This window comes from Pseudoliparis swirei, chromosome 4 (assembly GCF_029220125.1).
Source record: "Pseudoliparis swirei isolate HS2019 ecotype Mariana Trench chromosome 4, NWPU_hadal_v1, whole genome shotgun sequence".
Lineage (NCBI taxonomy): Eukaryota > Metazoa > Chordata > Actinopteri > Perciformes > Liparidae > Pseudoliparis > Pseudoliparis swirei.
Genome location: NC_079391.1, coordinates 15,124,908 through 15,152,842, shown reverse-complemented (window position 1 = coordinate 15,152,842; position 27,935 = coordinate 15,124,908). Strand labels below are relative to the sequence as shown.

Genomic DNA, 27,935 nt, shown 5'->3' with positions numbered 1-27,935 from the left:
CTGATCTGCCGTGACATCGGCACAAGCAGCATCCATTGCCTGGAGAAGGGACCTCTGGTTTAGAGCCCGATGCTCATACACCCTCCACCACCACGCACCCTTGCTCCTCTTCCTCTTCTCCTTCCTCCTCTTCCTCGAACGGGCAGTTGCCCTTGTTCGTTTACCTGGCCAGGTGCTTCCATGTTCATACTGTAAACTGTACTGAACTTTGTCACGCCCTAGATATTTGATGGAAGCATTTATACTCCTGGATAGCACCTGTCAGCTAACTAAAATTACTGTGTGATTGGTGATCGGATGTGAGAAACTCCCCCTTGATTAGTAAAGTTCTAGTTGCAACTGAAAATGAAGCCGATGATCCAAGAGATCCATATTACAGAATATACCATGATATTTTTCATGGTATTATGTGCCTGAACGATTTTGACAGTGGAGTGAACTATTGTGCAGGTGATGATGTACACAAGGAAATTATGCCAAGATGTTTTGCGGAGACCAACCACTTGACTGAGAAGCAACAGTCGGTTTAGACCAGCAAGATGTATTCAATTGGTAATTGGGCTAACTGAAGGCAATTGTACCTAACCGGTTGCACAGATGTGCTAAATCATTTGAAATGTGTGCAAGCTGTAGGCAATTGTACTTGTCATTTGCAAGGAGTTTCTAAAACAATTGCACTTTGATTAAAGGAATGAGAAATTCAAATCTGTTGTGAACAAGTGCCCAGTGGTTTGGAGGTTTGCATGAGTCGTTTTGAGAATGTCATTTCTGTTTCAAGAATTGAGCCAAAGCAACGGAGAACAACTGTAATGGGGAGGATAAGCGATGCTTTCCACTAGTTAGACGCTCTTCTGTTTCTTTTTTATTCCGCCTGCTTTGATTACGACAGCACGTCTTGAGCATGCAGACGTACAAAGCTATATTATTGCATTCAAAACATTTACAAAAGGCTTCACCTCAGTGTATAGTGAAAATATTAAATAAAGTAATTTAGACATTATTGAAAGTAGCTTTATTTTTTTATTTAAACTTTTTTTTCATAAAATGGCAAAACAGTGTAAAAAAAGATATCTTCATATTTCACCAACAATAGTTCAGAAAGGGCAAAGGGGTGTGCTAGAGTTTTGTAGTTATCCAGTGAAATTGCATATCTTCAGATAAACTGAAGGATTTTTGCCTCAAAGATTCTGCCTGCAGGGCAACATTCAAACAAAAGACGTCCCAGAAGTAACAAACTCTCCCATGAAAGGCAAACCTTGGAAGTATTTTGGTTACTATTAATATGTCAATTGCTCTCAACAGTTGACATTCCACATGGAAGTTAGAGGCCACCGATTCATCCACTTTCAATTCACAGTGCTGTTGGAGCACTCGTGCAGTGCATCACATGAACAGTCGCTGTGGCTAGTGCGGGTCATTCTTCAGTAGTGGCTGCAGAAGAACTGAAGACTCAAAGAAAAAAAGATTCACATATAGGATATCGAGAATTTAACAGTATAATAATGCATTAAGTATCGACAATGCACTGTTATTTTCACACACACACACACACACACACATTGGTTGTGAAGCGCATACAGAGAACAAACTGAAACAAAGGAGCACTCAAACTCAAACTCTGGGTTAGTTGAACTGATTTTAAAATAGCATCATTTCTGTCACTTGGATTCATGACGACTTTTATATGCGAGTCACAGGGTCATATTAAGAGCTAACGATCCAGAAAAGGTTGTCGAGGGAAAGCAATTAAAGGAATTATGTTGTACCAAAAGTTAAATGTATCGGAAGGTAGGATCATATCACCCTCTAGCTATAAAACATGCACTCTTGTAGAGTTTAGAGGTTGTAACCAGCCAACCTGTTTGTCTATGTACTGTACATAGTTTTTTTGATAGTACTAAAAATGTATAAATGGTGATGATGCCCCACTTAGATGCTTAATTTTTGGCACACTTAAACATGTATTCAATAGTAATAATGCATGTCATTAGTGTTGTAGTTTCTACGTGCGGATCATACAAACAGCTTCTGAGAACCCAATGTCATGAGACCAATCAATCTCCCAGCGTTATGATCATTAAAGTATGAGGATGGCAGTTCTATTTTCTCTAAATCATCTAAGACATGTGATTTATAAACACGTGGGCACAAAAAAAGAGCTTTTTTCTTTTGCATTATTTTATAAACTCCTTTCAATGACCACTATATTAGTAACTTAAAAAGACCAATATATTTGACACATCAGCCTAGACGTGTCTTGAATGGATGCTAAACAGAAAAATTCAAAGAGGAAAGTAAGAAAGTAAAGAAGGTCAGAATTTTCCAACTACCAATACATGTAAATCATTATTAGAATTAACCAACAAGCAAAGTGACCTTGTGGTTATTTCTGTACACAGTATCAAAGTAAACTTGAGACACAATGATGCTAACTTAGCAGTGACAAATTCTCCTGCAAAGTTTTATTTTACATGATCTTGTCAGCTGGTGGATCTCCTAGTGGTGGTGGTCCGGTCTCAGTCCGAATCAGAGTCTGAAAGCCCATCTAAAAAATGAAAATGTGTTAGATTAACAATTAAAACGTTGGTTAGTCTACTGCTTTTTGTGAAGAAAAAAATTATTACAATGTCACGAAAAGTGTCACCAAAAAAATCATAGTATATAATACGCCAAAAAGTTAAGTTACTATAGTCTAAATAATCTCAAAATGTCATAGTATAATAACCTTTAAAACAATAAGCTATAAAAAAGTAAAGGAGGTTGTCAAAGAAATCTGTAAAAATCTAATATGCCATAAAGAAAGTTGTAGGACAGTATGACACAAATCTAATAAAATAGTCTGCCATCAAAAGAAATATTAAAATGTCACTGTAAAGCATGTCATAAAAAGAAGTCATTTAAAATAATATATTATGTCATAAAGTCATTGATAGAGCAGTCATAAACATGTCATAGTATATATAGTATGCCAAAAAGTAGTGCTTTATGTCACAAAGAATGTCCCAGTACAGTACGTCATAATAATGTCATAAAAAGGTCATAACCGTGGTGTCTTGATGGCTCCTCATTGGACTCTCCTCCTCCTCCTCCTTGTTTTAGGAAAGCAGCCAGCTCATTGAAAATGAGGTAAAAATCTAAAGCAAAAACGATGGTGGCAATGAACCCAAATATCTGCGGAAAAAAATCAGGAAAAAAAAGAGGAAAGAAGAAAAACTAACATTTAAAACAAGAACGATGATGAGTCCAGGAAGGTAAGTTTGTTCTTAATACATAAACATAAATATGAGACTATTGCAAAGGTCGACTTTACCCCAGCAGCCTTAGAGGAACTGTCCACATATTTGGATACTGAAATGATTGAGATGATGAAGAAGATAATGGAGGCAGACACGCATCTCATGAAATCCTTCGAGAGAAAAGCAAGAAACACTATGATTTAGAAGAACAATCCAACTTCATAACACTCTACAATGTTTCTTATTTCAGCACTGAAAGACAATTTTACAATCATGCACACTGACTTGAGTTTTAAATTGTATGTGAAAATTGCTCTTACCATCAGAGGCCAGAGGAAGCCTTTAAACCTCTCATTAAATTTGGTGGAGTAAGCGAACAACAAGAAGAGAGCGGCGAGGAACTCCAGCAGAGGGACGGTCACAAAGGCTGCAGCTGTGGACGCCGCGAAACACACGAAGGACACAAAGGACAGCGCCTACAGAGACAAATAGAGACACAGATATGGAACATGTGCAGTATGTCGAAGAAAGAGTAACACTATACATTTACCACTTTAGTATATTGAAAAATGGCATGGTATGTCCAAATAGTAATACAACAGTATGTATAACAAATATTTAAAAAGTCAAAGTATAGTATGTTGAAAAAACTCGTAATAAAGTCAAACTATAAAAGGTAAAACGGTCATAAAAATACAAATTAAAGTATGAAAATAAAATAACAAAATGTATATAGTATTTATATAGCATTTTGATAAAGGTCTTAAATATACCATATGCTGAAAAATTTTACAATATAGTATTTCAAAAAATGTCCTTAAAAAGTAGTATCGTATGTCGAAAAAATGAACAGCGGCTATTTCAAATGTCAAAAAAAGTAATGTAGAGAAAGATTTAAAAAAGTCATAGTATGGTGTGTAGAGAAAAAATGTCATAGTATGTTGAAAAAAAGTCATGGTTTAGATCAATGAAGAGTTGGAGCTTTAAACACAGGCACTGTTTATTTTTTAGATCAAAGACAATTAAAAACTTTTGAGGAAGGCACATTTAAGTCCCTTCTGTCTTGAATTTATAATTATCCAAGTCAGCTGTTGGAAGCCGAAAGTAAATCGATAATATCAAATGTATGATGTAAAACTGTCCCAAAGCTGAAATCTATGCGAAGAACAGTTTCAGGCTCACTTCCTGTAAGAGGAGCGACTTGTACAGTGTGACACTGAATCCCTCTCGTTCTCTCTCACACAAACATGGACGTGCAAAACAAAATAACATAAACTTGTTAAAATGAAAGAGGACGTCTAAAAGTGCTCTGTGCTTGTAACAAGTAGTCAGGATGTGAGTAGATGAGCCTGCCCTGTGTCTCCATTATAAGTGCTGGACAGATTATATCAATGGAGATTAAAGCGAGTCCAAACACTGTAATCTCAGCAGGCCCGCCATCTTGTCTTGGTCAGTCAGTCTACTGGCCTGAGGTCAGCTGCTCCCCCGGACTGAGGCCAGCCGCTGCAGCTGCCGTGACTTAAAGCTGCTGCTCCTCCTCCTCCTCCGCATCCTGTCCGGGATCGATACGAGTTCTACACGTCGATTACACTGTAAACCCCCCATTTATTTAAAAATAAACTTTTCAGTGGTCATTACTTACACATTCATGACTTGTAAAACAACGGTGTCATTACTAAATGTATTCAGTTGTTTGCACTAATCAGCTGAAATATTGAGTGCAACGATCATGCTCAGCAGAGATAACTTAGTTACGTTTACTTAAACAAACTAATGATCTTAAGCAGCAATACATAATGTTATATTAGTGATTTGTTTATATATGCCTATATATAGTTATCTTATTATACTTAGACTAAAGAAAATAAATAATTTTCGTGAACTAAGGACTCAGGAGTAAAGATTACGAATATGGACTTAAATATGTTTACTGCATCCTTTTAAGGTTCTAAGTTTACCCCACTTGACCTGTTTAGTTTCTTCCATGGGTAAAAACTGAAGTGGTCTGAGGCAACAAGTTTCCACTCGCATTTGAAGTAAAGTCAACGAGTTTGGGCTGAGTGTGTCGAGGCCTTTATTTAAGTTCCTCAGTAGATGCTCGGGCATGTTGGCTTAAGGAGAATAAGGTCTGGGATGACTATGAGGCACGATAAAAACTGAGCAGCTGGCATCGTCTCTACCTTTTCTTGTGCTTTACATAATCTGTCAAAAACAAATCTCACCTCATATCAGAGAGGCACATGTCTGGTAAGTGCCACTGCATTAAGGCTGGAAACTGTAATTATTTTGTAATTCCAATCATTTTTGAGGTTATGATGAATTGATGATTTGGTCAATGAAAATAGTGGAAATAGTAAAAGAAACATGCCCATCACAACTTCCCCACGGTTACATTGAAAATCTCTTGATTTCCACCAAAAAATAATATTTATAATAAAATAAAACAGAAGAAGCTGGAAACATTCATTAGAATTGCAGTTTTGCTTGATAATAATTAAAAATGTTTTTGTCTGTGATACATTTTCCATCAAATGACTGATCATAGAATCGTTTGGTTTGCAAACTCTATCAAAATGAACTGCACGATAAGAAACTATACTATGAGGTGGGGTCAGACGGGGCAGAGCGAGTCTTCAAAGCATTGCCCTTTTAAGGTATGCAATGAGTCTACTGAGTCTTGGAGGCAGTGACACTCGCTGGGAGTGCATCTGGGGGCTTTTAAACTCACAAAAACATCATAAATCCTGAGGCCACAAACACATTAGCCACACACACTGAGCTCAGGATTCTGACATTCCAATCAGTTTACACCACCTAGGCAGGAGGCACACGTTGCACACAGTTACCGCACCATGCTCCCTTTATTAACAGCTTGTTTGCATTTGGGAAATATTTCAAACGCTACAAAAATCTTTTTTTTCTCGCAACATTAAGTTTACACCCTGTGATTTCACATTCCTTATTGGGCCTGTTGCTGGCTGGGACTGAGAATCCTAATGAGAAAGACACAGAGCTCTGACTGACACACTGTGTATGATAATGCATGCTCAGCAGGATCTGTGTCTGACTAATCCTCCCAAGAATGGAAGAACCCACAGGGCTGTGTTCACTTTACTCACATCTAAGAGTTGACTTCATTAAATGTGGGCTCATATAACACTACCTGTAAGCTTTTAACTATATCAGAAATACAACACAGCTATGCTACTATATTCTAGGACACAGTGCAGCGCGGAGGTTGCAGTTCAAGATACAGTACTATACACTACAGTAGAATACTAGGGATGGTAAAAAGGCCATGGATAAACTTGGGAAATCCTCAAAGCTAAAACCAAATAAATCCCAATGTACTACTGTACAATAACAATAAACATGAGTTCAGTAAAAAAAAAAGCAAAATGTAAAAAGTAGTTCCCGTTTGAGTTGTACGATGACAACACACTGTGAGACAACATCGACTCGTCAGCCGTCAGCATACCCCATAATGTTTCACTGTGGTATCCTTTTAATATCTCTGGTTGTGTCACATCATTTGTACAATGTTGCAAACCTAGAGCAAAGACTGTTTTATGGCAATTTGGGCTTTTTATATGTACTTTATGGGTAAGTTCCTTTTTTGGTCAGGTATTTCATTTGATGGATTCGCCAGATTTAAAACTCTTCTGGTCATAAGTATGTCACTTAATTCTCCCAAAAATGTACTACATCACAGACATCAATACATAGATATGTTTTCTTTCAATTCTGTATATCTTCCAGAGTAACAGGGACACTGTTTCTGTAAATAAACGCTGCTGTTGAAGAAAAAGAAGCAATTTCTCAACAGTGTGAGCTTCTAAACTAATCTCAAAACATCCAGACATAAAAACAAGATGTGCAAGACGATAGGTAAATGAAAAATATGTTCTTAGAGTTTGGTATTTAAATGGACCCTTCATGTCTTAAATAAAAGTTCAACCAAACAAAACATGAATTATGATAGATCAGAACCTGTGCCACCGCACACGCTTACCACAAACACACAGCAGCACACACATGTGCTGCCTGCTGTCATGGAGGCCAATTGGCTTTTTTGTTATGCAGAAGCATTTTAGCCTTGGGGGGAAAATACTGCATTGTGTGCGTGTGTGTGTGTGTGGGGGGGGGGGGGGGGGGGGGCTTGTGTGTGTGTGCGTGCGTGCGTGTGTGTGCAGGGGGCTGCTGAGCTCTGCATTCACACACACAGGACTGTGCTCCAGGCTACAGAGTGAAGGATGTGACTGCTCTCTCACATGACTCTGGTTCAAGGGGGCATCAACAGTTAGTGTGCAGTGACACTCTTCCTCTGAGAAAAGCCTGATGCTGGTAATCTCCCAGCCCTCACCACTAACACCATCACACACAGTCAGTTCCCCCACTTGAAAGGTGAATTAAGAAAGTATACTACGATATGAACGTTAACAGAATCTGTTTTGAAATATAGTTATAGTTAAAACACTAAGTGACTGTAGCGTTCGTTGTTTAGCTTGAACACAATGGACAGGATGATCAGAGTGGTCTTCTCCAGTGGGTCTATAATCCACTAGAAATGTTCTTTCCCAGTTTGAGACGTTTACCTCATCGTTGATTCTCACTGCACATGGAAACCCCCGTGAAGTTATCTGACTTGATCCATATTCAAAATGACAGTGAAACAGTGCATTACAGTTATTTCCAAACGTTCCAAGCATGAAAGCAACACATTGCTAGTACAACTTAGAAAACAGCACACACACGTATTCAAACGTCGCGCGCTTTGGGGGTTTGTGCGTATTTGGCGAAACAATGGCACAGTAAGAGTTCCATTTGTTTCCTAAGTGATCCCTCGGGTAATTTCTTACCACTTCAGCAATAAGCAGCATTCCTTTCCTTGAGGAGGCGAACTCTTTGCTCGGGAGAACAGAGAGTAGGACATTCTGGCGCGGCCGATTCGAGTTGGGAGCCTCGATGTCCCCCATGGTTGGAAAAAGATAGAAACTCTCCTGAAACTCCAAAGTAGTCCGGACTACAATGCAACGTAACGGATTCAACACGAACAAAGATATGCGCAGGCGTTGGGCTTCTCGTTGGTGGAAACGGAAACAATGACAGCGCGGAAACGCAGCGCGAGCTCCCAAAAAGTGTAACATCTGCTTTTTCCAGATGTGAAATGCGATAAGCCCCCCGCCCCCAGCTGCAGATGCAACGCAACCCCGAGCCACTCATTGGAAACATTCAATTCATGGTGTCACAGGGTAAATGCGCAATGTTTATTGATATTTGTTGTTTCCATTAAATGTGTATTGATTAAAAAAGAAAATATAAAAACAACTTTCAGAAACAAGTTGCATTATCAATTCAAATGACTACAACTGGAATTATAATAAGGCTAACAACTGGTGCGAGCTTTGAATCAAAAAAGTCAAAGGGAAAGTAATGAGATGAAGCTTTGCTGAAACAATTCATTGGTTGTCTGGACTCTGAGCGTGTCGAATGTGATGTTCTTGAAAAGCATGAAGCAGTCCACACACAGCAGCCCAGCATGACAATAACCATCTGAAAATAAAGAACATATTTAAAGACAAATGCACGTTGACAATGTTGTTTGGTTTCAACACATGTTTACATGCTAAATCAAAGCGTGGCTATTTATTTTATTGACTGCTAGGGGGAAACTACAATCCACATATCATAACCGGGCCACGCGAAGGCCCAAAGAAGAAGGTCAGTCTTTTGTTGAGTTTGAACGCGTACAGCAGTGATCACGAACTCCCACACTGGGGTTGTGACGTGCTTTGGTCTCGAAGCTGCAGCGAAACACACAAAAGCCACAAGCAGTCGCCTGAAGCCTAAAGAAGAGACACACCAGAAATACTTAGAAATGTAACGCTTGGAAAAATACATTTGAAAACCTCATACATTTAAATATGAACACATTGTTGAACTGTTGAGCGTTGAGCACATCAGTTCTTCGGATGCACTCGTTGCCTTCCTTCATACGAAACAGGAACCGAGCCTCGGCTGATGTTGCCACATCACACATCATATGTTTTAATCCAGTCTCTTTTTCAGCCTCTTTAAAGTCTCGGTATGTCGATGTGGGTCACTGCTATCAACAATTTAGTTCTAACACGGTTGACTAACCTTTAAAGCTAATTGGTGATGCTACTTTGTTATTACCTCTTGTATCTGCTGCCCTTTAATGTGCACAGGACACATATTAGCTCTGTCAGGACTTCTGTTGGAAACTAACAAACGTTCAATCTTTTGGAGATGTGTAAAATGACTCACCATCTCTGCTACTTTCAGGATCCCCCTCTTGGGTTTGATGAAAGCCATGTTCACCCCCAGGGTTGTTATTCTATTTTCATCCTCCATGTTACGCTTTCTTTTGCAAAAGTCAGCTTACTGTTTCCTGAAACAAGCAATTTCCTTTTAGCTGTAGGAAATGACTGTGTGTTATGCGCAATGATTTCACACCAGCAGCTACTTGGCATATCTACTGAAAAAAGCTCAAATAAGACCGTATAAACTAATTATGTGCTCTGACTTTTACAAGGACACACAGGGCCACCAAATAATCTCCACCAGGAGTATTAGTATAGTGTTTAGGCTCAAAAACAGTCATGATACAATCTATTAAAAATATATTTTTTATTTTGGCAGTCTGCATGAAAGAAGGATACAAAACTAATCTAATAGCCCAACATGGTATAATTCATTAAATTCGGTATGATCAAAAATAAATACATTTCCCTATCTGCTCCATTAAATGAGTCCTCGTGGCTCGTAATGCATTTGTTTTTCCAAACAGGTAAAACTTGTGTCATTAAAACCAAAAATGTAAAAGCTATTTGCATGATTAATATAATTTTGTTATATCAACATTATTCCCTCAATTTGACCAAGTCCATTTTAGCAGTTACAAAGAATGTAAAGACATCTTTTCACGGTTGCTTGTTGTTCTATAGAAAGGCACATCTTTAGGTTTTGGTTCCTCGTCGTCTCAGTGGGGCCAGTCACACTTCCAGGGCTCGGACTTGGGCACTTTGAGACACTTTCCTAACTTCTCACAGCCTGCAGGGGCCCAATTCTGTAACAAAGAGCGGCCATCACGTGAGAACAACATTATGACGTAACCAATGATATTTGTGATAGAAAGTAAACCTGTTCGTGGGTTATCAGGAGGCCACAGTGTACTGTCCTGTGCCCTTAATGCTGCTTTTCAAAGTATTTCATTCTGGTTAAGCAATAGCATGTATACTGTGTCACTTAACAAGATATTGCCCCACCTTGTTTAAGATGTATTAAACACATTTAATGTATTAATTTAAAATAATATATAATATATATAACATATTTAATGTATTAAACAAAGTGTATCTTATATTGTAAACATAATTTAACATAATCATAGAGTGGAGATATTACAGGCTGGGTTTCACATTGCACAATTGTTCTTATTATACACTTTAGTCAGAAGAAATTCTTAGAGCACTAACATTAAGGCGTTATGTTACAAGACAGCAGTGCACCCAAACTAATTCTAACCTGACTTAAAATTGGGCTCATTTTCTTCGCCACTAGGGGGCAGTGTGATGCCACAAATGAATCCACAGCCTGAAGCCCCCAATGTGTGGCGCTTCTGCTTTCACAAAGCAGCTTCAATTTAGCTCCTTTAAAGAATCCTAAATTAGATTTTTTTTTTTTTCCTCACCAAAGGATGACACAATCGAGGAGAAAAGGACCAGATTCTGGTGACAACATCTGATTATGTCAAACGTAATACACATTCTGGAGTTTGTAACAATGATGAGCCAATTCTTAAAATAGCTCAAACTGTTAAAGTAGAAGATCATTTATATTCTGCAGACTCAAAGCAGACTGAAAACAGAAAGCAACCAAGAAAATATTTATTTTCAGAGACTGTTATTGATTATCAGTTATTAATAAAAGGCATCATCAATTTATATTATGTATTAATTGCACAACTGTGATGGAGTGAACAGAGACTTAAGGTGGATGGCCCCAAGGAAGCTGTGAAAACTGAACTGGCCACTGCCTCCGGATCACTTGGGAAAATAGTGCATATGACACAAGAAACAAAGCTTCTTTTCAGGACATACTTATTCATTTTTACAGTTTAAAGAATAAAGTGCATTATGAAGTGAGGTCAATCTCACCATCACCGCCAGGTCACACATGTTGAGCTGGGGAACACCCGGCACCAGGGTCTTCTTATGCCGCTCCACGACTGCAGAGAACCTGCTCAACACCTCCTGGTACTCCTTAGTCAGAACACTGCAAGCACACAATGCACGGACTCAGTCGAATACAACCAACACGTAGTTTCATCATCCATTGTTTGACAATTCATCTTCATTTTCGGATCAATCAAAATAAAAAAATGTTGACAGTGACAAAGACAGGCAGAACTTCCTCACATATAAAAATTGAGTAACCAGTGGATGTTTGTTATTTAAAAAATCGATTAATTCATATTTTTTCTTAAACAGTTGCTTATTTTTCTGTTAATCAATTAATCCACAACATTTTAAGATCAGAATTAAAAGTTTTCAATAAAAAAGTGAAGCGATGGCTTTACCATCAACAAAGATGACACTAAGTAAACACATACACACACACTCACTCACTCACTACCTCTCGTCTGTTTTTATTCTCACTTCGTTTTGCCCAATTGTTTCAGTTTTTTTGTCGTATATTTGTAAGTATAGTAGTAAATACCCTGCACACATGTATCCAGTCTAAGCGTCACTCATTATATCAGAGAGGGGACATGATGTAGCTTTCAACAACAAAAACAGAAACAGAAACGCTCACACACACAGGCTGTCCACTCAGGCCCCCTTTGGGAAAGTGCACTCAGCAGGCTGAACTATGTAACCTCTCTCCCATCCCATCTCTCAATTACTGCAGTTGGACACCAGTCAGCCCGAGCACCTCTGTGCATTATTATATTCAGTGTGTAAAACACAGGGGCCCCGAAGGCTTTCAAGGGAACGCTGGTCTCAATAGGACCTGTAGGGTTAATGGGCTACGTGTGCTTGTGTGTGTGTTGGGGGAGTGGGCGTCTGGTGGCGTGACACACAGATAGACAAATATCAGCAGTGCAATTACACCCCTGATACACTCGCCGGCAGCACCTGTGCCAGCCTTCCATCCTCCCTCCACTGCGAACCCAGCCCTCTGATTGGCCCCTGGGGAACATGTGCATGTGTGTGAGGTGAAGTGTCAATTAGAGTAATAACCCCAGGCCCTGTCCAGCTCACACCTACCCTCCCTCTTAGATCTCCCACAGGGCAGCAAGGCTTCCTCCATCAGCCAGCACCTGCTCCTTTCCTTGATACTCGCAGTCTTTACTTTGCCCTACAATTACTCGACTGGTAGTGCACTGGCTGCAATTAGTCTCTCTCCTGGTGCGCCTTTTTCGTCATGAGCTAACTATCTACGCATTGTCAGCCTGGCTGGATTACTCCCCTCGGTTACAAATCAGACGTTCCGATAAAATTGCTTCAGCTATCTAAAAATCCCAAATTCTGCTTTCGCCCGATCTCGATCAGCAAGAAGGATATTTCATTCCCCTCCTATCTGTGCCCGCTACTGATTGCTGCGATTCATTTTGTGATAAGTGACGAAATAACTTAATCAAAGTAAATGTAGGGGGGATTTATCTGACTGCTATAAGAATTCAATTCCCCACACAAGTCTGAAAGCAAAGCTCGCCATGCACTGAGAAACTTGCACGAGACATTACATTTCCTTTTGTTTTGTCTATGCACTCAAAATCTCACACTGCAGACCTCTAAATCAAAAACTAATAATATCATTTGTTTATGCCCCCGCTGCAAACAAATAACAAAAAGCCCACCGTCAGCTACGCTCATTATCATGATTATAACCCTTAGCTTACTGGTGTAGAGACAAAAAAATCTGGAATAATAAGCAGGCTCTATGCAAATGGAGTCTTTTGATTTATAATGTATGGCACCCACGGGGGATGGGGGCATTGCTCAGGTGTGTCACCACTCTGATTACTGATTCATAACACTATTGCTGGAACACACACACACACACGCGCACACACATACAAACACACACACACACACACAGTGGCAGAAGGTGGGGGAATTGAGGAGACAATCAAATACATCTGTCCTGCCTACCCCTCCCCTCCACCACCTTCTCCACCCCGGTGGAAATTGAGCACTTCAGTCAGGACTATTGATTGGGGACACAAGAGCTCGTGGCAGGCAGCAGATGAGACCAGACTGTGCACGGCTGCCTGCAGTGTTGCAGCCGGGGCTACACTGTGGATGGCCGAGGCTCTGGGGACGTGAGCTGAGGTAGGTGGTGTAAAAGAAGGATGTGTTAACCTCAGGGCCTGAGGTCACAGACATGGAGGGCAAAGTGGAAGGCAGCAAAAAGGCTTTGAACGAAACCAGTGGGGGTCCACCCTCACCGAGCTGCGTGGCTGGAGACTGGGCTGGGTTTGTGCTTCATCCTGAAATGATGGGCCATCCACGCAGGACCTCCAACTCCAATCCAATGTGTCTAGGCCTCTGTGTTTTTGTTTGTACATCCTCTCCTGGATTGCATAATTATGATCTACTGATTTCACGGTTGAATGTTGTGGACTGTGGACTGGGGACTGTGTGAGTGTGCTCTTTGCTAGATCACATCCTGCGACAGTAGTGAAGGTATGTGTGCAGACAGGCCCTACATCATCTTAAGTGGCTCTTTAGGTGGAGACAGAGATTAATGACGGCCAGGCAGCCAGTCCAGCTGGGGGACCGAGGAGCACACGGACAAAACGCACACATACACATGTGTACACACAAACACACGCTTAACTAGGATGGAGGAGGAGAACGGTCCCAGTGGATGCAGAGGGACAGCAGCTGACTGGTGAGAAGTGAGTTAAGGTGCACAGCAGTAGGTGGAGAGAGAGAGAGAGAAGTAACAAGGGAAAAGGGAAGACAAAAGTTTGGAGGAAGGGGAAATGTATAGTGCTGATTAGAAAGAAGAAGACCAGTGAAGAGGTCAGTCAGGTTGGAGAGTGACCGTAAAGACAAACACTACTGCAGAGGTGAAAAATGAGTGGGCACTACTTTTGGTCTGTGTGCACATCTAGCACTCAGCCCAACACATGGCTGCATACTGATTGCTTTTTGCTTCTTTCGTTTAATTTTTGTATTCTTCCAAGTGGATGGCAATGCTAAAAAGGTGAGCAATTGAAAAACAACATTAATGTTTTATCATCCAATCTCACTCCAGAGCTAAAAGAGGTTGGAGCAGGAGGCAAAGAGGAGATGAGGCTGGAGCAGAATGCGAGAGGCAGAGCTAAGAAGGCCGAACAGGAAGGTCAATCGACGAGGTTCTGTGGCAGGATGGAGCCAAAGTGAACCCTGAGCACGAGAGAATATCCTCTCATCAAAGCGCTCTTGAAATTATCTTGATCTATTAGTCATGATGTCATCCTCCGTCATATTTTCGTCATAAAGATCTCATCAATATTCTGCACTGATGGTACGCAGTCAAACACAACGCTAATCCATCTCTGCACCCTTATTTAGTAATGGTCTGAGTTCAGCCTCGGCCGTCTGTGTTCCTGGCGTCGCTCTCTCCTCTCGGTGATTTTTAATTCTCCTTTGAGCGAAGGCAGAGACAGAGACACACACACACACACACACTGTTAAACAGCACTCGCTCTCAATTTAGACCCGGACAATTTATTTTACCATTTTAACCTGCAGCTGTGCACCGGAGTGTTGAGTGCCAGATAGTGATCTTTAAGGAGCTGTTTGCAATCACAAAGAGAGTGGGTGCAATCAGGTGTGCTCTGGCTCAGCGGATCAATCCCAACGCCTTAGTTCTCATGCCGCTGAACATTGATCTCATACACATTCAGCGCTACCAAAAGGAAAACTGCGTTCCTATTCTCAAGCCTCTCCCCTTCGTTTTCCAGCACCTCTTCATTTGCTCCCGCATGGTTGAGTCCCGTCTCCCCCCCTGCTCTCAATTGTTTTGCCTCCCTCTCCTACTGGAAATCAGCTGGAAGCAGACTTGAAGTTTCCAGGGAACCAACCTGATAGGGTACTTTTCCCCAGGATCCCGCCCCAGGTGGAAAATGATTGGCAGCAGTGTGTGCTCTTTCTGGTCATGAGTAGTCACACCCGGGACCTCTTGACCCGGACAGAAGTTGATGCCCTGTAAAACACAAAAAGAAGAAAAAAACATAGCCTTGATTGCACAATATTTGTATATTTGACATGATGTAACTCAAGTAGAGTATGAATTAGGTTAGGGACTGATAATACAGTAAACTATCGAGATTAAAATAATCTTAACATAATGAATAATTACCCTCCATATAGAAAAGAGCAGAGCAGCCTGTTATGGCTCAAAAACTCAGGTTTTCTCTAGAGCAACCTCACATCATATTTGAAGCCAGTCCTACAGGTACGTCTTACTCTTCATGCAAAACAAGTAAAATCGAGAAAATACAAATAAAACATCCTTTAAATCCCATTGTCTTATCAATTCTGGATATTATGTTACCCTCTGTAATGAGTTACTTTTCTTCCTTCCTTGTTTTTGCCATGTTGTGTGTGTCGAAAATGGTTACATTCAGTGGTCTATTCTTGATTCTTTCAAGTCAGCAAAAGAGATTTTTTGCCTGCTACTCTGAGCTCAATGCTTAATCTCATTGGAGTACGGCCCATATGCACGTCTTCTAATCCGTTGTGTTATTTCTGCAAATACTATTGATGATTGGTGAATGGATTGTACTTGTTTCGCACTTTTCTATTCTTCCAGTCACTCAAAGCACTCCATGTCATCATTCACCCATTCACCCGCTGTTGGCAGGGGGCCAGGGGCCACCATGCAAGGGGCCACCTGCCCGCCAGTACTCAAGCTGACATCCACACGCTGTTGGCACAGCAACGGGAGCAAGTTGGGGTTAAGTGTCTTGTCCAAGGGCACATCGACATGGACTAGCGAAGCCAGGGATTGACCCGCCGATCCTCTGATTGAAGGACGACCCTGCTCTACCATTGAGCCACAGTCGGTACAAAAGGGAAGGGGTAAAAGTAACTGGGAAAATAGAGGACTTCTTTTCCTTCCTTTCCCCCCCCCCCCCTCTTCATCTCTCCAAGCCTTCGTTCCCCCGACTCCGTTCTCGTGGCGGTGATCACAGCCGGATTGAGTCACACTCACTCCTCCAGAACCCCCTGGATATATGGCTCCTTCTTCAACACACACACACACACACACACACACACACACACACAGACTCTTTTTGATGAGCACAACTAATATTGAGAAAGCATTCATCTGTAAGACACTGTTGCTGCCCCCCTCTGAGATCGCTCAACAGAGCACCTCAAAAATACATAAAGAAGACAGAGAGAAAGTGAAAAGGATAGATGCCCCCCCGCCCTGCACAGCCTCCTCTGATTCAAACATCTCCTGTGTTTTGAAGCCAGAAGCTTAGAACTGCAGAAAAGAGGAGCAGGCCTGCTGTGCTGGTCTCTATGTCTCTCATACATAAGACATAACAGCAAGGACTCCATCCCTCCTCTGACATTAATACCACGGATACTTTCAAACCGGAGCGGAGCAGTCACTATGACAAGATAAGGTGCAGGAGCATCCAGCGGTGGCAGGATGGGTCTTGGAAAATAAAGTATTTTTTGTCTTTTAGATCAAAAAGGGAAACATTTAGATTTGAAAGAATAATCACATTACATATATGGTTTATTATTCAAAACTATATAAGCTGTAAATATATCTACTTTCTGAATTTGACTCCATGTACAGAATGCAGTTCATCTAAGGATGCTCTGCAAACTTCAGTAATGTACGTCATCCCTTTTTGCCGCAGTCAGTAAATCGGTGCTCTTTAGTTAGCTAGGGTATGGAGTCAAGAGCAGGACTGCACAGTCTATCTCATGCCAATTCCTGCAACACAATTCCTGCATCATTTGATGATATAACAAGTGTTGAACTAATATATATCTGGGAAAAAAAGGGATTTTTCAAATATCCAAGAAGGTTAAAAAAGCGATCCGTGCTGCCATAAAGCTCCTATTGTATCGGAGGTTACTCAGCAATCCAGATTCAAAAGGGCCAGTCACGACAAACTACATTTTGCAATATTAACACCACCTCAAACAGAATTTGATGAGGGTAATTTAGGCCTGTGAAATTTCTAATTTTCCTCATGGCTGAGCTGAACATGGCCAGGACGGAGCGATACGTCTCTCGACTATTAACCTGTAATGTTGTTCTTCTTCACAGACGCACATCCTCTCTTGTTTATTTTCTTACCATGGGCCAGGGGGGGAAATATATATTTTAAAGCATTAACAAAGCTGAAGAATAAGCAGGAAAAGATTACTTTTATTTCAGTAAAAAGAGGATTGATTGTGTATTTATGCTGCAAGACAGATAACATTGCAGCCTGTAAAGGAGTTTTAAGGGTCTTCTCAGGATCATTTTGAAATAATCAATAATCACTGCAAGTGAAGGCCTAAATAGGGACCTTGAAACATACTGTCCTTCTGAAGCTAATTTTCCAAACATGGCATGCATAGTCTGACCGTGTCAAACAGCTCAATAAGTCAGTTTGTTTACATTTCTCATGTTTATAAAATGTACTATGAGTTATGGGTTACATGAAGGACAGTTTAACCCTTGTGTTGCCTTCAGGTCATTTTGACCCGATTCAATATTTAAGGATTCATCCATAATGGCACCAAGCATACTGGGAATTTAACTTTCCCTCGAAGGAGCTCAACAGTCACTCCATAAAACACACACAGACATCTATGGACGACTGAACATTCATGGACACGATTTCTCTCATCCCATCTCTCTCTCATATACAAACACACACACACACACACCAATCGATAGGCAACTCATAGGCAATCAGATGCCATTATTTGTGAAGTTCCACTTCAGTTCACATGAGTTGATAAAGGAGGCTGCTATTGATTCAGCGGCCCTGAAGGAGAGAGCAATTTAAGCGACCGATGGGGCATAAAACAAACTGGAAAACAGGAAAAGCAGAGCCATGATGGGAGGACAGGAGGACATGGTTATGTGGACAGAGGAGAGGAAGAAGGACCCCACTATCCTGCTTCTCAAGTGTCAGATTTGCCATCTCTCCTGATGCATTTAATCAGCATTGAGTTGATATAATTACGGCCGAGATATACTGCTGGCATCTGCTTTTCCTTCTTGCTTTTTGAGCTCCGTGGTGCCAAGAGAACAATTCTACAGCAGGGAATGTCGCTATGTAAATGAAGAGGAGGAAAATCTCCATGGAGTCAGAACAAACAAGTCAACCGGTTGATGAATGATGTAAGTGCGCTGATGTGGGGGTTCTTCATTAATATTCATTACGCTCTGATGTACACAGCAGTCAACTGATGAGCCATTTTCAAGATAACAACAACAGTGAAAGTGTTTGTGTGTTTGAGTAAGATTAGGAGAGACAAAGAGGGAGGATGTTGCAGTGCAAATCAAGAACTGAGTCGGGGACAGAGTTGCTGTGTTGCAGGGGAGTCTTACGTGGTTAAACTCTTCCCATGAGTTGCTCCAGGTCCAGTAGTGGGCCTTGTGTTGTCCAAGCCTCACAGCCATCAGCTCATTCCCACGGTAATAGAAGATTGGCCTGTTAGAATATGGGTGAGGAGAGGGTTTTGGGTATTGCTCTTTAAAAAAAAGAAAAAAGTTCTTGGCAGGCTTTTTAGCCATCCAGCAACATTAACTTTTTAACTCCGTAAAAAAACAAAGTCATTGACATTTTTTTACTATCATCTGGAGGCTTTAAGGCTAACTATGTTCACCATCTTAGTATTAGCATACAAGGACTTTAGCTTTAAACTCAAAGTATAGCTGGGGGCAATGTCATCACTTAGGCAGGTATTTGGTCCTTTGACCTGATGATGACACTAGAGGAAAAGTCAAAACACTGCTCTCCCAGTTAGGGATGTGAACATGAACATAAACTAAATGAAGAGGATCTGGGCCTCAAAGTAAAGGCCACAAACACCAAACATCTAAAAGCAACAGCTCGTGTGCGAGTACCTGCTTTGGAGTCCGTGTGAGTGGTTTAGCAGGACTGGTGTCAAGTCCAGTCCATCCAGGGCTCTGTCATCAGGAGGCCTGAGGCCGGCCAGAGCCAGACTGGTGGTGAACAGGTCCATCACATTGGCCAACTGGTAATTCACCTGGAAAAGGACAAAGGATTTCAAATCCACAATCACCATCTGGACTATGGTAAGCAATTTCACAGAAGCGTTAGGATTGGGAAAAAGTGAAGAACTTTGAAGAAGTGAGGATTAGCCATATGTCATAAAAAAGGACTAAAACATAAACTGGTCCTCATTGGTCCTTGGTTGTTTGCCATTGATGGCAAATAATTACATTCTCACAAATGAAGACATAACTGTTGTTATGGTGCAGTAATATCAGACGCATGCTCTTTTATGCTGCATTTGCCTCAGGACGGCGATGCAGTCAACAATGCATAGTCATGATAGGATGTGTGTATGAGTACTTCTGTGTACACATGTAGGAAAGAGGTGCATTTCTTCAGTCTCCTCTCTAATCTCTGCTTGCAGGTTTATTATAGAGCCTCCAAAATGCCTCTCGTTCTAAATTAGAAGGGGGGGGGGGAGGGGGAGAAAAAGGAGGAGAGAAAGTAGGGAGAGCACGAGGCCCGGGCAAGCAGACGGCTGGAGCGAGCCGTTGTTTTATCTCCTTCTACCAGTCCCAGTGAAAAGCTTTATTTTATTTATAAACTTTGAACTATTTTCAGATAAAATGACATTTTTCCGTTGTCATCCTTGATCTTCTCTTCCATTCTCTCCTGAGCGAGCCTTAGAGGGAGACGCTCACAATCAGATAGCGCTATCAGGCCTCTGCAGCTGCACCGCCGTGTGCCGCTGTGCTCCTATCGGCAGCCAGCACGCACATAGACACAGACACACACTCACACAAGCTCCTTAGCACTGAAATGAATTCCCCTTTCTTCTGTATCCACAGAAGCAGCCACAGAAAAGGATTTGCAATGCATTCCATGATCTATCTGCACATCCAGACACTCACCCTCTCTCTCACACACACACGATATATTTAGTCCTTCACTTCATTTTTTTAAAGTCCCTCTCACACAGACACACAAAAAACATTAAAAGAAGACAGGACAAAAGGACACAAAGAGGCAAAACTGACATTTACTTAGTAATAACTTGCACAACCAACTTTAGACTAAGACTGCTCTGACAGGAATTTATCTACAGAGTTGGCATCTTTTATTTCTGTCCTTTATTGGCTCTGTGCCCTTTTGCAGTCCATGCTGAACTTCACTCTTTCTTCACCCTTTGTTCTTTTCTATTTCATTTTGACTGACTCATTCCTCTCTATTAATGTCACATTCTTGTTCTTGCATTTCTGTGTTGTGAGTGGCGATGTTGGATATCGGAGGAGGCGGGTCTTCTCTCCCTGTCGGCAGCCTGATAAAACCCCCCACTGGCACCAGGAGAATGCTGAATCTGCTTCAGTCCGGCCACGCTCCTTCATTCCAGTACACCTCCAGCTATCCTTCTAAACATGAGAGAGTGAAAACGCTTTCCTGAACAAGTCAGTTCCATTAATGAGTTTCTTCCCTCAGATGCAATTTCAGATGGACGTCTGTTTAAGACAAAGTCGTCTTTCTACCACAAACTCCCACAACAACGTGTCTTCTCATCTCAATACTGTAAAGATGCATTTATTCTCAGATGCAACAATAAACCTGCTGAAATCGAGGGGGAATCCATGTGCCTGGCCTCCCATCCAGAGGGATGAGACCAGAGCCGTAGAGTCCAGTAGCTCCAACAAAGCAATCAGAGAGCTTCAGGGAGGATCTATTGACCCTCGTTCTAACAACCAAGTCACAACTAATCTAACACACATATATATATATATATATAACATATATATATATACATATATATATATATACATATACATATATACATATATACACATACATACACAGTATATGAGCGCATGTAGATTGAAACAACAAAGACAGAGACTTGATCTGCACACAGACACACTGGTCAATTATAAAGTGGCACAGGTGCAACAAAGCCCTGTGGAAGCATCTTTAGCACTCTTCCTTTTCTCTTTTCTAGAACAGCCACCACTTTTACTTCTTCCTTGCTTCCTTCCTTCCCCCCCCCCTCCCCCTTTATCCTAAGCGCCTGGCATATTCAGATACTGAAGTCCTCATTACGGCTCAATCCAACCTCAGCAAACACACAAACAGATTAGCCGCTTAAGACGCTCCCAATCCCCCTCTCCCGCGCTACTCTGCTGTGCTATCAGGCCGCAGCACACCCCTGTGAGATGAGCCAGGGGCAAGGCTTACTGCAGACTGCAGCCTCCGCTCGCTCCTCCACCAAATCCCTCTGCGTCACAGCCCCGTGTCACAGCTGCCCCTAATACAATTAAAAGTCATTTGCAGAACGCACAGGCTTAGAGGATCGCGGTGTGGGTGGGGGGTTAAATTGGGGAGGGGGGTGGAGGGTGTGAGAGTTTGGAGCATGAATTCAAGCCAACAAATATTTGAGGAAACAGTGGAAAAAGCGCCCACACACTTTGTGGCCGCAATCACACAGTTTATCTTTACAGTTTCTGGGGTTCAATCCCTCGATAGCAGTGCAGCGCCACTAGGTCAGTGTGTGTGTGTGTGTTAAAGTGGTAAACGATACACGACAATTTGAACAAAAAGCAACAATCATTCAAAAGAGAGGATTAGTGAAATTATGTTCCCTTTACTCTCAACCCTGTTTTGCAGTCCTGCACATCCCCAGCAGCTTCACAGAGAACGTATCAGCTCCTGGTACTTGTTGAGAGGCAGAACATTAAGGAGCTTGGGGGAAAACTCGGCTCAGGATCCAGGGTCTAGTTTAGTCTCTAGAGAAGATGGTAGGGATTAAGTGAATGATCGTCTTGGATTTTCTTGTGGAAGCTTTATTTGGTAAAAGCTTTAAATCACAGGGGTATTCTCACCGTGCCTCCTTTGATGTGTCCAGGCCACCAGGCAATGGCCGGCTCCCTCATGCCCCCTTCAAAGGTGGTCTCCTTCCCGCAGAGGAATGGCCCATTGCTCCCGCCTGAGGAATCAGATGCATAAAAACTCTAGTTACACACGTGTCTTGGACAAAAATGCACGAAGTCAGTTTCACAAGGAAGATTCAGGGTGTGTGTGTGTGTGTTTCTGTGTCTGTGTGTGTGTGTGTGAGTGTGAGTGTGGTTGAATTTAGCGCTGTGGCAGCTGTCTCCAGTTTGGCCTCAGCTGCTGACTGATTGCCAATCAGTCAGCAGCCGATGCTGCTCATATAAAAGTGCAGCAGAGCTGGAGGTTGGGAGGAGAGTGAGCAGAGACGCAGGCTTGCGGTCTGCTGTGTGTTGCCGAAATAAAGTATGTTCATGAATCCAAGCATGGTGTTGGTGGCTGATCCATGGAGCTTTTGGGGGAAACCCACAGGTAACGGCAATGGAGTTGCCACAAGCGCCCACCTTCGTTTGGACAGGATATCAGAGCAGCTCCATTATCCGAGGTGAAGAAGACAAAGGTGTTATTGTTGATGCCCTGACTCTGCAGCAACGACAGGATCTGACCGACGCTGTCGTCGAGCTCCATCACTGCATCACCATATCTACACAACACAGACAAACACAGCTTGTATCATTCCCCACATGAAGTAGATTAAGTTACATCCTTATGCAGCTGCTGGACAATTATAAAGCCAGTAAGGTAGGATATAATGTACCGGCCTCGCTGGCTCCTCCCTAGGAAGCGTTTGGAGGCATAGACGGGGGCGTGAGTGGCGTCCGGGGCCCAGTAGAGGAAAAAGGGACGCTGGGCCTCAGTCTGACGGACTATGAAGTCCATACCTTCCTGTGGAGGTGTGAGAGAGTGTTACAACACTGGCAGTGCAGATGTCAAATGACTTACTGGACCTTGATTTACAGTACCGCGGTCCAAAGCAAGTAACCGCTTTCTCGTTTTCCTACTACACACAAATTCTACGTTTTGCCTTTATTTAATTTCCCAAACAATCAGCCCTATTAGCAACAATGCCACTGAAACCAGTCTAGTTCCATAAATCAAGCTAATATGAGCTTTGCAAAGCTCTACTTGACCGATCTTGCTCTTGTGATGGCAGAATACACCTTTAAAGCATGCAGTGCGTTTCTGCACGCTGCTTTTGATCCTTTCAGGAACTGAACAGGAGAGGCTGACGTAGGCAGCAGAGATAATCAAGACGAGTGTGTGCTCATGTCAACAATCCACTTCTGCTGGTGAAAAGCACCGGAATGATCAAAGGCCGAAATCAGGGTTTAATTGCTTTTGATTTGTGAAATAGATGATTTATATTTCGGTGGCAATTGTTCACTCTGGTAAACAATACAATGTTATTCTATTTCCTTCTTTTCTATTAATTGCTTTCCAATGTAAACTGTGAAACACAACCGGGTGTACCTGGCAGGCTCCACGAAAAGGGTTGTATCACCTGAGATTAGTGAGCCTTCACTTACCTGCAAGTACATCTGTGTGAGGTTGGACTCTCCAGTCTTCTTGTCAATCTTAAACTCCTCATAGTATCTGTAAAACAAGGGGGTTGACATGATTTATTAAATAAGCCTTTAGTATGAGTTATCTATGATCCCATCTGAATACCTGCTGACCCCACACCATTCTATTTCTCCTGTGCTTATTCAACCACATGAAATGATTGTATTGTCAAGGCTTTCAATCTCCCTCTACTGCAGCCAACTATATCATTAAGACAGTGGAGGAAAATGTCCCTCTTGCGGACTGTGTTCGCAGCAGATTTGGTAAAAGATATATTCTGGAAGTCTCAGCAGAGCTGAGCAGAGGGAACGGTGCTGCTGAAGCATGGCGCGGCGAACAGAGAAGCAGTGACAGGCATCTCTCTTTCTTACGCCTCACTACCTCCAGGTGTCCTCGCACACAGACAACGCAACCTGCCGTCTCTTGAGGGCATAAGTGTGTGTCTGTGTTGTGTATACGTGTCTATGTGTGTGTGTCTGTCCAGGGCCCAGGTATGCAGCGCTGATTAAACCCACGGCTAAGCGAAAAACACGCCCGGCTGCCAGTTCCAATGACCCTGAATAGGCATATGGATGTTTTGGGGAAAACAAATGGGCGGAAAATGGAATACACAAGCACAGCTGGTACAGAGAAGGAAGAGGAGGGGAGACACTCAACTCATCCAGAGGGGCAGCCAGCCAAACTATTCTACTGAGTCACCAGGGAAAGAAGATTGTTATAGATTTCCACTGTTTCTGTCTGCTGTTATGTATATCTGAGTGCTTGTGTGTGAAACTACCTGCCAATCATCTCAGAGTTGTTGTAGACAGGGATATTGGGTCTGGTGCTGCTGTTGTAAGGGCCGAAGTGGCAGTCCGGAGCACCAAACCATTCATCAAACCCCTTCTCCAGAGGCAAGTACTCAGGTCTGTGGCCCAGATGCCTGCAGTGACAAACAAAGTGCACTCACAATTCAAACCATTACTCCAAATAAAATGTACGTGTGCTACTACACACCAACATACATACATAAAGCACATCATACTTATTTTACTATTTGATTGCTGTTCCTACCTATAGGCTCTCATTGGTTTCCCTTCACTTCATTGCAGAGCCTTGATTGGTGATGCACCATCATATCTTAAGGAGCTTGTAGTACCATATTGCCCCACTAGAGAGCTACGCTCACTAAATGCGGGACTACTTGTAGTTCCTAGAGTCTTAAAAAGTAGAATGGGAGCCAGAGCCTTTAGTTATCAAGCTCCTCTTCTATGGAACCAGCTTCCAATTTCAGTCCGGGAGGCAGACACAGTCACCTCGTTTAAGAGTAGACTGAAGACTTTCCTCTTTGACAGAGCTTATAGTTAGGGCTGAATCAGGTTCACCTGGTCCAGCCCCTTGATATGCTGCCATAGGCTTATAGCTGCCGGGGGACGTTTTAGGATGCACTGAGTACCTATCTCCTCTTTTTTCTCTCCTTCAGGATGAATTTTCATCTCTTAATCACACGTTACTAACTCTGCTTTCTCCCCGGAGTCCTTTTGACTTCACGTCTCATGGGGTCATCGGACCCTATGAGACGGCATAGATCATATCTGCCTGATGGATCATCGAGGTCTGGGTCGTGGAATTCCTGCTCCTGACTACGCCACTGTCCTGTTGAGACTCCGCCCACTGTTGAGACTCCGCCCACTCCTCCTCCCCACCGCCATCTGCCTGATGGATCGTGGAGGTCTCCATCGTGGAATATGCCTACTATGAACTATTCATACACTGTCACATTCATTGAATGTATTTAAACTCTAAATCTGTCCTTCTGTACACATTACATCTATTGCATCTGTCCATCCTGGAGAGGGATCCTCCTCTGTTGCTCTCCTGAAGGTTTCTTCCCTTTTTTCCCCCCTGAAGGGTTATTTGGGAGTTTTTCCTGGTCCGATGCGAGGTTTTGGGGCAGGGATGTCTATGTGTACAGATTGTAAAGCACTCCGAGACAAATTTGTAATTTGTGAAATTGGGCTATACAAATAAACTGAATTGAATTGAATTTGAATTGAATTGAATTGAAGCTTTGAGACAGGTTTGTAATCTCACACCGCAAAGTTGTGCGTTTGGTCGGGTGATAATATTGTGAAGGCCGTTTGAAGTATAGAACCATAGACATATGTGGTGCATGCAGAGCAAAAGCAAAAGGCGGATAACATTGTGTGATCAAATTATTTCAAACAAACTTCATACCACACAAAAAAGATTGCATATCAACAGGTGCCTAAACGAGAGGACAGAAAGATAATAAAGCTCACCATTTTCCAACTATCTTGCTGACATATCCCTTTTTCTTCAGCATCTGGGGTATCAAAATCTCCTCCTTAGAGATTCCTCCCACTATCTCCTGTGGTGTGTATGCTACAGGAAATATCAAAAATATTTAGTGTACAAGACTTTCCATGACTTTATTGCACATTGTGTTTCAGAAAGCTTGCAATACATAATTTGCAGCTGGATAATTGGCACAGTAAAGATGTATTGAGAGTGTACCGTTTCTGGCGTGGCCATTCGTGGTGTAGAAACCGTTTCTGACAGGCAGCCTCCCGGTGAGAAGAGCAGCTCTGGCTGTTGAAATTATGGAAATTTATATATTGTTATAATATATTATACTTACATTATAACTGTCTTCCAAATTTAGTTTTTGTTGACAATCAAATGGACATGTGCTTTATTCTTTGCGCCAATGTCTCACAAATTAATTGTTCTAACTACTGGAGAACTTTGGTTGAATACTTAAATCAAATGTAACAGTTGTACTTTATTGTCATATATGGAGTTTACTGAAATGCATCAGAGTTCTGATGTGTACAGAATACAATTGTGAGTATTAGTTTTCTGTACCTAGACCAATACCCCTTTATATATCAACTGCTATGAATGGCTGCGATTCAACTCAGTTATGTACACTAATCACTGCTCTACCTCTACATTTCAATTGCTGACTAACTGGCAAGCTTACTTTTAGCAAATCACAAGTGTGGTTCTGAGTTGGGTCAATTGTGTGAAGTTTATACTTTCATTCATTAGGGGTTATTCCAACATGTTATCGATGTGACAATAAGAACACACGTAGAGATAGAAGGCTATGATGAGAGAGTGAAGTTAGTCTAAAATCTTGCGAAACGTGAACTACCGGTTCTAGTGCTGTACTCACATGGGGAACAGAGTGGGTTTGCGGTGTAGAAATTTGGGAACAACATGCCCTGAGCAGCCATGGCATCCAGGTTAGGGGTCTCTTTAGAAGGCTGGCCAAACACCCCCAAGTCCCCCCAACCCATCTGAGGAGCAGAGGGGAATAATTGAGTTTATACATATGCATTCACACCAAGAAAGGTAAAACACAGACACATTGTGCAAGCTGCAATGTTTGATGGCAAGTATAGTGTCAGATGGTACTCCTCATAACCAACAGATAAAGAAAACCAAGACTGGGAGAAGGAAAGAGAGTGTTGAACTTTTAAAACTGATTTACTGCTCCAACTAAACTGTGCTGCTGATGTGATCAACTAAAGTCACAAAGACAAACTAAACAGGAAATAACTTACGTCATCCATAAGCATGATGATAATGTTTGGAGATGAAACATTTGATGTAATTTCTGAAACGCAGCAACATATTATTGCATAAAAGAGAGTCAGAGTTACAGTAGACATCAGTCGCATTGCTGTGATGTAGCTTGCTCAAGTCATATGAGCATCGACTTCGAGGAAGTGGTTTGTTTGCTTTCATGCGGGTCATCAGCGCAACACTTACGCATACACAGCAGAACAATTGTTTTGTGTGTTTTTGCTTGAAATGTACGCATTACATTCTTTTTAGCTTAATATTTGTTTTATTTATTGTACTTATGCATTTGTATTATAGCGTAGTTAATTAGGTTTTCAACTGTGACAAAGTAACTGCAACAGTGTTCCTTGATAGCTGGTGGATTCAAGGACTTCTTCTAAACGTTGTATGTACGACATAGCATTTTAAATCGGTCTGAAATAATATATAAATGAACCACATAC

General features: G+C 41.9%; 2 protein-coding genes across 3 annotated transcripts; both read right to left on the bottom strand.

Annotated features, from left to right (window-relative positions):
* Window positions 1–995: 995 nt before the first annotated feature.
* Window positions 996–8,382, bottom strand: LOC130193195 (CKLF-like MARVEL transmembrane domain-containing protein 3). Of its 2 annotated transcripts, XM_056413619.1 has the most exons (6): window positions 8,096–8,382; window positions 3,557–3,712; window positions 3,311–3,406; window positions 3,045–3,171; window positions 2,472–2,545; window positions 996–1,442 (listed from the first exon to the last, which is right to left on the bottom strand). In XM_056413619.1, the coding sequence occupies exons 1-5, from the start codon at window positions 8,210–8,212 to the stop codon at window positions 2,517–2,519; spliced, it is 525 nt and encodes a 174-aa protein (XP_056269594.1). In that variant the 5' UTR covers window positions 8,213–8,382; the 3' UTR covers window positions 996–1,442; window positions 2,472–2,516. The 2 variants fall into 2 exon arrangements, with proteins under 2 accessions (XP_056269594.1, XP_056269593.1); XM_056413618.1 differs by having other exon boundaries at window positions 996–2,545.
* Window positions 8,383–9,870: 1,488 nt separating this feature from the next.
* galns (galactosamine (N-acetyl)-6-sulfatase) lies at window positions 9,871–27,587 on the bottom strand. Its single transcript, XM_056413397.1, has 14 exons — window positions 27,471–27,587; window positions 27,080–27,203; window positions 26,416–26,490; window positions 26,181–26,283; window positions 24,677–24,820; window positions 23,862–23,928; window positions 23,093–23,220; window positions 22,839–22,978; window positions 22,329–22,432; window positions 19,353–19,495; window positions 18,834–18,936; window positions 15,340–15,461; window positions 11,417–11,534; window positions 9,871–10,326 (listed from the first exon to the last, which is right to left on the bottom strand). Exons 1-14 carry the CDS (start codon window positions 27,585–27,587, stop codon window positions 10,240–10,242), a joined length of 1,575 nt encoding a protein of 524 aa, XP_056269372.1. The 3' UTR covers window positions 9,871–10,239.
* Window positions 27,588–27,935: the final 348 nt, after the last annotated feature.